The following is a 13,721-nucleotide window of genomic DNA, read 5'->3' on the forward strand; positions in this document are numbered from 1 at the left end:
CCATAGATACAGATGCCATGACAACTGTGACATCATTTCCCTGCTCAGAACTGAGAAGCAAAACACACACGGAGGTGGCAAACAGGGTGACGGGTTTCCAGGTCCTTTCGGGACTCGATTCCAACCTCAGCTCCTTCCCCCCCCCCCGATCCCACCCCCTGGGCCACCCTTCAGTTTGTGCTTTTGCGACTAACACGCAGAGTCTCAGCACCAAACATACACACACAGCCCACAAATCTCACATATTCTAGAACCACTGATGTGCAACATCCACCTCTGTGGAGATAAAATATACATTTTTTAAATAGCTGCTCAGCTAGCCTGCTCCTGGGGGGGGAGGCAAATCTCCCCCCCCCCATATGAGAACCAGGCCATAATGGATTAAGCTGGAAAATGTCACTTTCAAGGTTCATTATGATGCCTTTCATCCCCCCTCAATTACAGGTGAGTCATCATCCCTCTGCGTCTATTTCTGACTTGCAGTGGGAAAGAGAGGATGGAGACTTCCCTCCCTGAATGTCACCTACCACCACGACCACTTTGGGTTTTAAAACACAGATGCAACATCCCTCTGGAGAGGGCCAAGATCCTGAAGCAAATTTAGCTGCCCCTTTGGCTGGCTCAAAGAACAAAGACCTCTGGGCAGCCCCGATCACCCCGACCCAAACATTTCTCTCCCCCTTCACCTCCGCATTCTGGGAAAACGGCGTTCCAGCTGAACAGTCCTCCCAGACTCCGCAAGCAGAACCTACCTGAGAAGCTGAGGTTCAAGAGAACGATCTTGACACGGCAGGCCTGCTGGAAACAGTCCCCCACTAGAAAAGATGCTGCAGGCCAAGATCGCAGTGAGGTCGATGGCAGGAACCATCTCCCACAGATACAGGGCAGTTTACAGAACTTGCCGTGGGAACCCCAGAGGTCGCATTGCCTCCTTAGGTCTTCAAGGCAGAGGCCAGACAGCCATCTGTGGATGGATTTCCTGCACAGAGCAGGAGGGTCGGAGATTTGGAAACGGAGCCTGGGGGATAGCAGCCAACTTTAGCATGTTCTGCAAAAACAGAGCGGTTCCTCAGTGGAACAGGCTTCCTCAGGAGGTGGTAAGCACTCCTTCCCTGGAGGTTTTTAAGAAAAGGCTAGATGGCCATCTGTCAGCAATGCTGATTCTATGACCTTAGGCAGTTCAAGGGAGGGAGGACATCTTGGCCATCTTCTGGGCATGGAGTAGGGGTCACTGGGGGTGTGTGAGGAGGAGGTAGTTGTGAATTTCCTGCATTGTGCAGGGGGCTGGACTAGATGACCCTGGTGGTCCCTTCCACCTCTATGAATCTATGAAAGAGCCGTGCCGGTTGGCCCTCCCTGTCCACACACGCGCACACCACTACCACTTTCTCAACTAAGCCCCAGCCTGCTGCCTGTCAGTGGAGGTCCTGAGGAAGATGTTGTGGCATACAAACGAAACTCATGAGCAACCAAGTCATGCCTGTGTGTGCAAGACGAGATACTGGGTCTTGTTGCTTTATCGGTGGAAGCACGTTGACAGAAAGCCTGTGTAGTTGGAATGTTTGTGGATATTCTATAGTGACTCAGCAGCTCACCCGGTAGCTAGAGGTCTCATTTTACTAAAGGATGGCCAGAAGTCTTACAGCCAAAGCAGCAGGAGTTGTTTTTAAAGGTTTCGGGCTGCCTTAAGTCCATTTTTTCCCCATCACCTTACTTTTGGCACAAATGGAGATAGCTACACTTTTCCGGCAAATCTGGTAATTTAATGCCTCCATTTCTCTACAGTTTTAGTTAAGTGTCCTAAAATATTACGCAAAGCTGACGTGAAGACAGATGTGTTCTCTTTCCCCTCACCTCAAGGCTACTGGCAACTGTCGTTTTATCAAGCCTTTTTTTTTAAAGAGGAAAGTAAATGAAATGTTTAACTTTATTGTTTGGTTACCAGACAGGAAATAAATACATTTTCAGACACGCTTCATATCTGCGGTCTCATCAGGTGTAATTGAACAAACAATGCCCTTGCCAATCAGATAAACTGACATGCCTTTTTAAAAAAATCACACAGAGCAATTCAAAACCATTTGTTTTCATCCAAAGCCTTTTGTACCCTGCTTTAGGTGGCTTTAGCAAGAGGCCACGCAGAGTTATCGGGTCCTTGCCTGAAGACACTTAAATGTAAATAACTGCACCCAGTCCTCTTGTATCAGGGGTGCTAAAACAGCTCAGTAAATTAATAAATCAGCAGATGCTGTGGAGGCCAAATGCACAGGAGAAACATCGGCAAATGATCCCAGCGGGGGATTAAAGATGAGCCCCCAGCTAGGACGCGGGGCTTGCTTGTAATACCCAGAAACAGAAAAACTGCATTTCTGAGGGTCACAAATTTAACACACAAACTAACTAGGCTTTCATCTCTCGGGAGAGAAACATCTCCCATAACTTCATTTATGGTCTTCATATAATCACTTCTTACAGTCACCTTGCTTGGATACCAAAGTTAACCCCATATTTGTACCATGGCTGAACTGATGCTGTACAATCCACTAGTATTATGGGGATAAATGCTGCTTCATGTGTGTTCACGGGCCTGGGGCCCAAGATCTCTCTCAATCCCCAGCTCTTCAGAGGGATATACGAGATGGGCGTGGTTCTCCTGCAAGTATCTTGCTGCACCATGTGGCCCAGTCACGGCAGGACTTCACAATAGACACAGAGGTCATTCTAGCAGCACAACTAACACCCATTAGTGAGATCCTTTAGCACACAAAGGTTCCAGAACTAATAAAACCTTCATGGATTTCCCCTCCTGTTTCAACACATTACATGAGCGAACATAATCATAACTTCTGTGTACTTATTTCGTGCTTCAGTTAGTATTTACCCCTCTTGCCTGACCAGACAGAGGGAGAGAGAAATGCAAAGGATAACATCCTAGCAGTTGAAATGGGAAACCTGATCCCACAATTAAATGATTTTATCTTCCTTCCCTCAAGATTACGATCCTATATGTTCTGGCAGTAGTACACCGAGTAACCCATTGAAAAAAGGCATCTCAGAGAGAAGAACAACAGAGGTGTTTGAGGAACCAGTTCCAGAGTGATTCAATTACTGCTGTTGAATCTCCAAGAGTGTGATTTTTAAAAAGTATTCGTGATTACAAAGAACAGGGGAAGAAATGGGAATGAGGGAAGGTCTGATGATCAGGCAGTCGTAAGGAATGAAAGAAAGGGAAAGTTATCAGTTGTACCGAAAAAAATGAGGAAGGCACCCAGGCCTTAGAAAGGATTGTTCAGCCGGAAGCAGGGGCTGGCACAGAGGGAGTGGAAAGGTTGAGCCCCCCACTCCCTTGCAAGCTTGAGAAACTGCCTAGATTTTTAAGGCAGCATTGGATGGCAACTGAAAAGGACACGGAGTCGGAAGACGCTCCAGCCACAAGCGGAAAGCTGCAGCCAGTGGATGCAAGTTTCCTATAGAATTACAGGTAATCGTCCACACGTGGGATACACCTTGTAGACTCTGCTCCTTGCCTCAGTCATGCCAAAGCCCACCCAAAAAAGCACACATGGATGCCTTGGCACACACACCCCTCCCAGGACTGATTGCATTCCTCATTGGTGCGGGTGTTCCTTTTTTTTTAATTAAAGAGGGTTCTGTTTTATTTCCAGGAGGGTATCTAATCGCAGGACCCATCTATCCAGCCGTCGCGCCAGCGCTGGTCTACGAAGGAGCAGTCAAATTCGGGCTTCCCCAACTTCTTATTCACTTCATTGTGGAGCCGGCAAAACCACTGGGTCAGGTTTTGCCTGCTGGTGGCATCAGGCTGATTTCGCCGTATTCTGCACAAAGGGGGAAAACCAAAGAGCCTGAGGACGTTTCCTTCTACGCGGGTTTCCAACCTGTCGCATCCCTGGCTGCCTCCTTTGGGAAAGCCACGAGTGCTCGCAGCCAGGAGGGCTAGTCAGGAACTAGTTCAGAGGTCTGTAACACAGACACATTCCTGGGGCTGAAAGCGTGGGGTTGAAATTGTTATTTTATTTTGCTTCCATTTCTACCCTGTGTGGTGTAGTGGTTAAGAATGGTGATTTGGAGCGGTGGACTCTGATCTGGAGAACTGGGTTTGATTCCCCACTCCTCTAATCTGAAGAACTGGGTTTGATTCCCCACTCCTTCACATGAGCGGCAGACTCTAATCTGGTGAACCAGGGTTGGTTTCCCCACTCCTCCACATGAAGCCAGCTGGGCAACCTTGGGCCAGTCACAGCTCTCTTAGAGCTTTCTCGGCCCCACCTACCTCACAGGGTGTCTGTTGTGGGGAGGGGATCGGAAGGCGATTGTAAGCTGGTTTGATTCTTCCTTAAGTGGTAGAGAAATTCGGCATATAAAAACCAACTCTTCTTCTTTCTCCTCAAGGGTGACCCAAAGCAGCTAATGTCATTCTCCCCTCCTCCATTTCATCCTCAGAACAACCCTGTGAGGTAGGTTAGGCTGAGAGTGTGTGACTAGCGCAAGGTGACCCAGTGGCCTTCTATGGCCGTGGGGATTCGAACCTGGGCATTCCAGATCCTAGTCCAACGCTCTAACCAGGATGCCACAATTACCCCATATTGCACTTAACAGAGATGCTTATAAAAGCAAGCATGACTTGTATCACGTGAGCTGTTTGAGAAAAACAATTCAGACATGTTTGGTTGATTCTGTTTTGTTCCATGTAACAATTTCCTCTATTTTATGCCAAGTTATCAGTTTGGTGCAATTCTGCTCCCTAGTGGATATGACAGGTAAAATGTCTACAAATGTCTCTTGACTGGAAATACCAGAATTATTTGGGGGAATTTAAAATGGCAAAAGTATGCAAATAAAAGACACGGTGGACAGTTGCTTAGTTTGCATGATCTAGATAAGCGTTAGAATCCCCACTCGTGCCATGGAAGCTCGCTGGGTGACCTTGGACCAGTCGGACACCTACCTCACAGGGTTGTTGTGAGGATAAAACGGAGGAGAGGAAAACGATGTAAAGGGCTTTAGGACCCCCTTGGGAAGAAAGGCAGGGTATAAATGAAGTCAATAATAACAAATTATCTGGCTGCAGAATTTCAAGATGAGCAGTTGGTGCCGTGTAAACAGCATACGATCCAGAAAACCACACTCACCGATCTCTCACATCTTCTGCACACTCCTCACAAGGGAAAACCTTGGAAAATAAGTGGATGAACTGCACCATTTCTTGCTGCTGCGTTTTACTAGGCTGGTCAGGGTAATATGCTGCCATTGTGTGAAGAAATGCCCATGAGCTTCTCCCTAGTTCTTCTCTGTCTAGAGGGCATTCAGGATTTGGCTCCTTCTCTTCAGCTCCTGTTTCCTGCATAGGAAAAACATTATGCCTCAGGAACTAGCTAGAGAAAGCATGCAAACAGCTAAATGGGTTGTATGGCTTCAGCAAGTTCAGAAATCACTGTAGACAAGACGGGATCACTCAAGACCCTGCTAATTTCATCACCCCACCCTGTTCAGCACTGCCACCATGAGCTAAAACTTTCGAGCCACAGCAAGCCCCAATGTGGTATCAGCATACCAATTGTTCTGAACTTAAGGCTGCCAATACTGTTTTGTGAGTAGGCAAATTTCTTGGTGAATCTCAGAAGTGTGGAGTTTATTTAAGTTGAGGGAAAAAGGTTAGCTTTTTGTTGTGATTATAACCAGTGTTAACCCACATATATTTAAACACTACAACAATTTTACTATAGTTAAAAAAATAATGACAACTGTGACAGGATTAAGATTAGGTTATGAGGTAGCAGTAGTTTGAAAGTACAGTAATTAAAGTACAAAAAACCCAACGGCTGAAATATAAGTCAGTCTCCTGAAGTCAAAGAAAATTTGTCAAGGCCTGCCTCGGGGGCTTCATCCAAGAGGACAGGTGGTTTGAAAGGCACCTTTCCACACAGGGCGACCAGCCACCACACGTGCTTCTGTACTTCTCCAGAAAAAGAGATGGGAGCAGCTGTATGGGAAAGACCCCATGCAAAGACCACGCTTAAAAAAAAAATACTCCATTAAGAGGCAAAACGTGATAGAACCGGAATTAAAATATTGCTTCAGCCCGGGGGGGGGGGGCTTGGGCTACTAGTGTTTTAGGAGAGCCAGCGTGGTGTAGTGGTTAGGAGCGGTGGACTCTGATCCGGAGAACCGGATTTGGTTCCCCCCACTCCTCCACATGTGCATAAGAACATAAGAAAGGCCCTGCTGGATCAGACCAAGGCCCATCAAGTCCAGCAGTCTGTCCACACAGTGGCCAACCAGGTGCCTCCAGGAAGCCCACAAGCAAGACGAATGAACCAGCATTGTCCTGCCTGTGTTCCACCGCACCCAAAATAATAGGCATGCTCCTCTAGAGAGAATAGATATGCAGCATGACTAGTATCCATTCTAACTAACAGCCATGAATACCCCTCTCCTCCATGAATATGTCCACTCCCCTCTTCAAGCCTTCCAAGTTGGCAGCCATCACCACATCCTGGGGCAGGGAGTTCCACAATTTAACTATGCATAGTGTGAAAAAAATACTTCCTTTTATCAGGTTTGAATCTCTCACCCTCCATCTTCAGCAGATGACCCCATGTTCTAGTATTATGGGAGAGGTAGAAAATCTTCTCCCTGCCCACTCTCTCCAAACCATGCATAATTTTATAAACCTCTATCATGTCTCCGCTCAGCCGCCTTCTTTCCAAGCTAAACAGCCCTAAGCGTCTTAACCACTCCCCACAGGACAGTTGCTCTAGCGGAGGCTAATCTGGTGAACTGGATTTGTTTCCCCACTCCTACACATGAAGCCAGCTGGGTGACCTTGGGCCAGTCACAGCTCTCTTAGAGCTCTCTCTGCCCCACCTACCTCACAGGGTGCCTGTTGTGGGGAGGGGAAGGGGACTGCAAGCCGGTTTTGAGTCTCCCTTAAGTGGGAGAGAAAGTCGGCATATATAAAAACGCAACTCTTCTTCTTCTCCCTTCCTCTCAGCCTACCTGACAAGGGTGTTGTCAGGATAGCCCGAAGGAGAGGCGAACAGTGCACGCCGCCCTGGGCGTAAAAGACGCGCGGGGGGGGAATGCACCTGGGCAGGTAAACAGGTAGGCAAGCTCTTCCTCCCTCCTAGCCAGCCACCCACCCACCTGCCCTGCGGTGTCTGCCTATCGCTGCCTCCCCCCCCCCTCACCGACGCCGCCTGCTTCTTCTGGTCGCGCATCCAGCTCTTGAAATCGGTGCAGGCCCGGCAAGGCGGCTTCTTCCTCTTGGGGGGCTGCCCCTCCGCCGCCCCCTCCCCACGGCCGGGCAGCAAGAAGGGAAAGCCGGGAGCCGGCCGCGCCTGGCTCGCCGTGGGCGCCGCCATCTTGGCCGCGCGCGAAGCACGCCGGGACGCCCGGCCCCGCCCAGCGGGCGGGAGAGGGGAGGTTGCCCCGGCAACGCCGAGAGGGGAGGTTGCGAGAGGGGAGGTTGCCCCGGCAACGCCGAGAGGGGAGGGGGAGGAGTGAGGAGAGGCCGCCCTTGAACACCCCACACACCTATTATCATTATAATCAGTATATATTATATAATTATTATCATCATTATATAATTATTATCATCATTATATAATTATTATCATCATTATAATCAATATATCGTTATATATTGTATAATGTGCACACATCCTGCAATCATGTGTCCTTCACCTTGGAAAATCTGGGTTTGCCTTCTCTCTCTCTCTGTAAACTCTGCATGGGGGCTTATTGGTCAGGGTTGCCAACCTCCAGGTATTAAACCCCCCCCCCAAAAAAAATACAGAAAATGTATGAAGAAATCTATAGCAACATATAATCAAGTACAGCAATAACACAGACACACCGTCTCCATGGAACAACACTGATTCAGGAGGAAAAGTACATATCCAACAGTTCGGTATCCAACATTTGGATATATTGTGGTTTGGATACTTACCTGTTGGATATATTTACCTGTTGGATACGTACTTTTCATTCAGAATTAATGTTGTTCCGTGAAGATCTATGATATTGGTATCCAACATTTGGATATATTGTGGTTTGGACACTTACCTGTTGGATATGTACTTTTATTCGGAATTAATGTTGTTCCGTGAAGACAGTGTGTCTATGATATTGTTGTACTTTATTATATGTTGCTATAGATTTCTTCATACGTTTTCTGTGTGTTTTGGGGTTTAATTTTCCAGTACACAGAAGTGTCTATTTTAATCTCCGGTTAGTAGCTGGAGATCTCCTGCTATTACAACTGATCTCCAGCCGATAGAGATCAGTTCACCTGGAGAAAGTGGCCGCTTCGGCCATTGGACTCTATGGCATTGAAGTCCCTTCCCTCCCCAAACCCCGCCCTCCTCAGGCTCCGCCCCAAAAAAACTCACAATGATGGTGAAGAGGGACCTGGCAACCCTACTTTTGAGAATTTTGACCCTACTTTTGAGGGTTTTGACAATTTGGATGGGGGAAATGTGCATCTAAAGAGTGGCAAATCCAAGGTAAAATCTCCCGTGCATAAATGCCCTCCATCGATCCCCCAAAAGCAACCACAGAACTCGCATATAACTGTGAACGTGTGAATCTAAGAATTATGGGCTAGCCATACATATATAATCAAACCAGAATTTGTGATGCTCACTCACATGTGCACAAAACAAGTAAAAATACTATTATTTGCTTATATCTCCAAACCTTTAACTCCATTTACTAAACACTGCAAAAAAAAATTATTATTATAATTGCCTTTGGTATCTGTGCCCCTTTCAGCATCTCTAACCGAACTTTACCAAAGACATTGTATGTTCCCCTCCACACACACAAACACATCCTTGAATTCTTCAAAAATTTCGCCATCATGTTCTGCAGTGCCATACAATACCGTCGTCTGGAACAGTTACAATACCAGTAATTATTCCAGTTTACTAATATATATAATTATGAAATTTCAAGCATAATTAGTGCCAAGATTGAGGTCCCTTTGATTCTTTGCTTACTTTGGAGGAGAGGCATTGAAACCTGTGTTTCTGTTTTGCGCAAGGGTAGGGTCTCCTCAGCCTGCCATTAACTGTGGGATTGGGACAGACAGATTTCTTCTCCAATAAGAGACTGTGGGTGGGCTTCATAATACGAGTAAAATATATAGGCTTCTTTGCCGCCGGGATAACATTAAGCAATGACACCCATCATTAAAATATCCCACTGACGAACAGAGCGACAGATTTATCCTCTTCCAAAATGCATAGGATTTCCAGATGTGTCCAGTATGAAAAGAAGCCAGGGTTTCGTCCCTATGCTGAATAGAACCAGCTGTTAATTCTACTGGTCACCGTCTCTAGCTTAGCCCTTACCTCACTTTCCATTTGTCTTTTCTTTGCCTGGCTCCTCCGCTTGTGGCCTTTATAAGATTTCTTACTGGCTTCTTGAAAAATGACAGCATTCAGCATCTTTGAGCGAGTCCGTGCATCCCGCGGGGGCAGCTCTCTGCGCTTGAAACACTGCATGGCATCTAGAGACTGGGTTTTGCTTCTTGTGGAATAAGGGGAGATATGGGGGAGTCTGCTCCTAGAGGTTCCTGGCGACATGGGGCAGCATTCCTTTGTTTCAGCCAGCTTCTTAATCCAGAGGAACACCAATGTCAAGCGGTTACTTTTCTTACTGCATTTCCCGGCTATGGAAGACCTTGCTCTACGTGGATAGGCCATGGAGCAGAGATGCGGGACGGTGTTGATTTCTTCTAGAAAAAAAATGGAAAACAAACTTTAGCTTCTACACAGATGCAGGATATCCCCCAGAAACGAACCAAATCCAAGCAAATGTTTGGTCCTAGGATGCTAACTGGATCAGAAATTATTGAAATCTACGGGACTGACAAGAAGCTGATTCCCCTGACAGCTTTACAATCTTGATGTGGGTGCTGAACATCTCAGAGACCATAGGTGCTGTTACTGTGGCAGCCCATGACATGATCAGCACATTGAAACGGCTTAGGTCACAAAGAGGTTTATTAATAAACTGTTGGTGAGCATCTCCCCCCATTTGTGCTACTGATACAAATGGAAAAGAGACAATAAATTGTACTTAATGCGCAGATGTGTCCTAACAAGGTATTTACAATTGATGACCCAGAAATGTTCTGCTCATGATGATGCTCTGAGTTAAAAATGAACCTCTTATCACTCTTTTGTGGAGCTGTGCTTCCTGGTGCCACAAGGATGTTATGTTTTAACAAGGGCAGAGGATTCTTTGAGATTAATGATTTTCTCTGAAACATAAGCAGAACAAAGGTGACAGAACAAGCAAACTAGATTGGATTGTAGCAGATCCACTCTCTTAAATAAAAAAACCATCCCCAATAAGCAAGGGACTGACTACCTGGCGTTTCAGGCAAAAGAATCTTACAAATATGAGGCGCTGAGCCCTTCTCCTGCCCCCAGGGCACATACCTGCAGTCTTTTTATATACATCCCCCCTACATTTTTCTTCTGGGCTCCATTAGTGGGAGTCACCTTGGCTGGTGGAAAAAAAGAGACCTCAGAGGAGAGAAATTATCACACTCACAGGGAGTAATTTCTCTTCACCCACACACTCTTCTTCACACCCTACTTTCTTCATTATTGGGGAGGCTTGGGATTAAACTAACTAACAGGTCTGCTGTCGTCTCTTCCCCTTAGCCAAAATGACTTTTAAAAACCCATTGGCAGCCTGGGCTAGTTCCTTATTTTGCTGAAGGTATTTTGCCCCGAGGGACAGTCTAGGGAGAACTGCAGGCTTTAAGGCCCCACAGAAAAGTCACCTCCTACCACAACTAATTTATTGTGTTAATCTATGCTTTGCTTCTAGGGTTGACAAGAAACCAGAAGGCATCACATGGAGAAGGGGCAGGTTACAGCCAGAAGCTGCCAGTTGCTGATCTCTGTTCCGAGAATACAGCAGCACCAATTCATTTCTGTTGCCCAACCCATGTTCCTACCATTTGCCCTCGAATCTCTTCTTCTCACCCTTGCTCAATGTGCATTTCCTGTCGTTACTCTTTGACTCATGCTGCATGATAAAAAGACAGTGCGCATGGACAGTCGTGTGTGAACACTGAGACCAAGCTTAATGCTTACTGCTCATAATACTAGAATGAAGGGTCATCTGCTGAAGCCAGAGGGTGAGAGATTCAAAACTGATAAAAGGAAGCATTCACACAGCGCATAGTGAAATTGTGGAACTCCCTGCCCCAGGATGTGGTGATGGCTGCCAACTTGGAAGGCTTGAAGAGGGAAGAGAGGGCTATTTGTGGCTACTAGTCCAAATGGATACTAGTCATGATGCGTCCCTATTCTCTCCAGGATCAGAGGAACATGCCTAATATATTAGGTGCTGTGGAACAAAGTCAGGAGAATGCTGTTGCAGTCGTCTTGCTTGTGGGCTTCCTAGAGGAACCTGGTTGGCAAACTAGGGTAGATTATTTTTTAAAAAGGGAAGAGCCTAGCTTATACTGCGGGGCTGAATTTTTATTTTATGTTGCTTCCATTTCTACCCTGCCTTTCCCCTCAGTGGTGACCCAAAGCAGCTGATGTCATTCTCCTCCATTTCATCCACACAACAAACCTGAGAGAGAGTTACTGGCATAAAGTGACCCAGTGGCCTTCCACGGCCGTGGGGATTCAAACCTGGGCATTCCAGATCTTAGTCAACGCTCTAACCATGATGCCACAATTACCCCATATTGCACTTAACAGAGACGCTTATAAAAGCAAGCATGACTTGTAGCATGACAATAGAAAACGAAGAATTTTCTAACAGTTAAGAGCGGTTCCTCAGTGGAACAGGCTTCCTCGGCAGGTGGTAAGCTCTCCTTCCCTGGAGGTTTTTAAGAAGAGGTTAGATGGCCATCTGTCAGCAATGCTGATTCTGTGACCTTAGGCAGATGATGAGAGGGAGGGCACCTTGGGCATCTCCTGGGCATGGAGTAGGGGTCACTGGGTGTGCGTGTGTGGGGGAGGTTGTTGTGAATTTCCTGCATTGTGCAGGGGGTTGGACTTGGTGGCCCTGGTGGTCCCTTCCAACTCTATGATTCTATGATTCTAGTTTTGAGTGGTTGGAATCGAGGTGAAAGAACCTCAATTTCTTGAGGTACTTAAGACAGAAGATATAAGGAATCTTCTTGATGGGCCTTGGTCTTCTACCACTTTCAGCCACTTTCTTTGTACTGGCTTACATTCACTTAGGGAGCCCCATGATGCAGAGTGGTAAACGGCAGTACTGCAGTTCAAGCGCTGCTCACCTGAGTTTGATCCCAATGGAAGTTGGTTTCAGGTAGCCGGGTCAAGGTTGACTCAGCCTTCCTTCCATCCGAGGTCGGTAAAATTAGTACCCAGCTTGCTGGGGGTAAAGGGAAGATGACTGGGGAAGGCACTGGCAAACCACCCCCATAAACAAAGTCTGCCTACTAAACGTCGGGATGTGACGTCACCCCATTGGTCAGGAATGCACGGGGGACCTTTACCTTACCTTTTTACAATTTCCTAGCTGGGGAAAAAAATACAATTGTATGCAATCAAGGAGGATTCCAGGGTTACTCTTTACCTGCCTTTTATGTTGATTGAACTATGATAAAGACTGTTTAAAAAAAAACACCACCCCAAACCTGTTGAACGTGTTTTGTAGTCACCAAATATGGGGAAAGCGATCACATTTCTCAATATAGTGAGTTTTCAAACTTCTGGATTTCAGGTTTTGTTTTAATATCAATTTGTTTGCTGAGGAACTGTCAATGGTTATATATTACAGCAGAGAAAGCACGTCAAGCCTTTCTTTGGGACACAAGAAGAGTCTTCTATGATCAGACCAAGAATCATTTGGTCCAGTTCAATATCCTCCTTCAAATAGGGGCCGTCTTGCCTCTCCTTATATGTCCTTACCATTTGGGCATGGAGGTTAGAGATATACCTGTTATAGCTATTAGCATCCCCTATATAAATGGCAAACACAAAAACTGCAGCCTTGTCAGTAAACCTCTGAGGGTATCACGTAATTTCAAAGCAACAGGCAATAATTGACTCAGCCCATTGAATGAAAGTGTTGGGCTTTTATGTTTAGAAGTATGACGGGAGGCATTTACCAAATATTTATCATCTGGACTCATGCTTGCCAAAGCTGGATTCTGGTCTAGTAAATCAACTTTGTTTTCCATCAACTCATTGACCGAGTCCAAGAAGGAAGCTAACGTTTGTGCTAAGAGAAGTGTTAGCAAAAAAAAAGGGGGGGGGGCTTTGGCATCTTTTAGCTCTTCATTTTCACACAATATACGTAGGTTTGTGCTCTATGCTTCCTTTTTCTCCCCATGGTGTCTTCTGGAATTGCTACTGACGTAGAACAGCTAGATTTCAGCTGTAGATCCAGGTCTGGGAATCCCAGTTGTTGCTAGACAATTGCAAAGTCCTGGAAAAGAGGGTACAGTTTGAAGCAAAAACGCACCCTATAAACCCCATGCCTTCTATACAGCTGTTCAGCACCACATGGGTTTGCCAGACCTGGGTTTTATCAACCAATATCTGCTTTGGGGCTCCTGAAATATAACACACACCTCCGAATTATCCAGTGGGCCAAGCCAGAATAAACAAAGCCCTTGATTTTTATAAACCATACTTATTTATATAGGAAAGGATATTGTGTTATGATTAAACTCTGTACAATCCGAACACGTG

The 13,721-nt window shown here is 46.2% G+C and overlaps 1 protein-coding gene across 1 annotated transcript; it reads right to left on the reverse strand.

Moving 5' to 3' along the window:
- Positions 1-3,654: 3,654 nt before the first annotated feature.
- GFER (growth factor, augmenter of liver regeneration) lies at positions 3,655-7,382 on the reverse strand. Its single transcript, XM_056866156.1, has 3 exons — positions 7,209-7,382; positions 5,151-5,359; positions 3,655-3,836 (listed from the first exon to the last, which is right to left on the reverse strand). The coding sequence occupies exons 1-3, from the start codon at positions 7,380-7,382 to the stop codon at positions 3,674-3,676; spliced, it is 546 nt and encodes a 181-aa protein (XP_056722134.1). The 3' UTR covers positions 3,655-3,673.
- Positions 7,383-13,721: the final 6,339 nt, after the last annotated feature.

This window comes from Euleptes europaea, chromosome 21, assembly GCF_029931775.1.
Source record: "Euleptes europaea isolate rEulEur1 chromosome 21, rEulEur1.hap1, whole genome shotgun sequence".
Taxonomy (NCBI): domain Eukaryota; kingdom Metazoa; phylum Chordata; class Lepidosauria; order Squamata; family Sphaerodactylidae; genus Euleptes; species Euleptes europaea.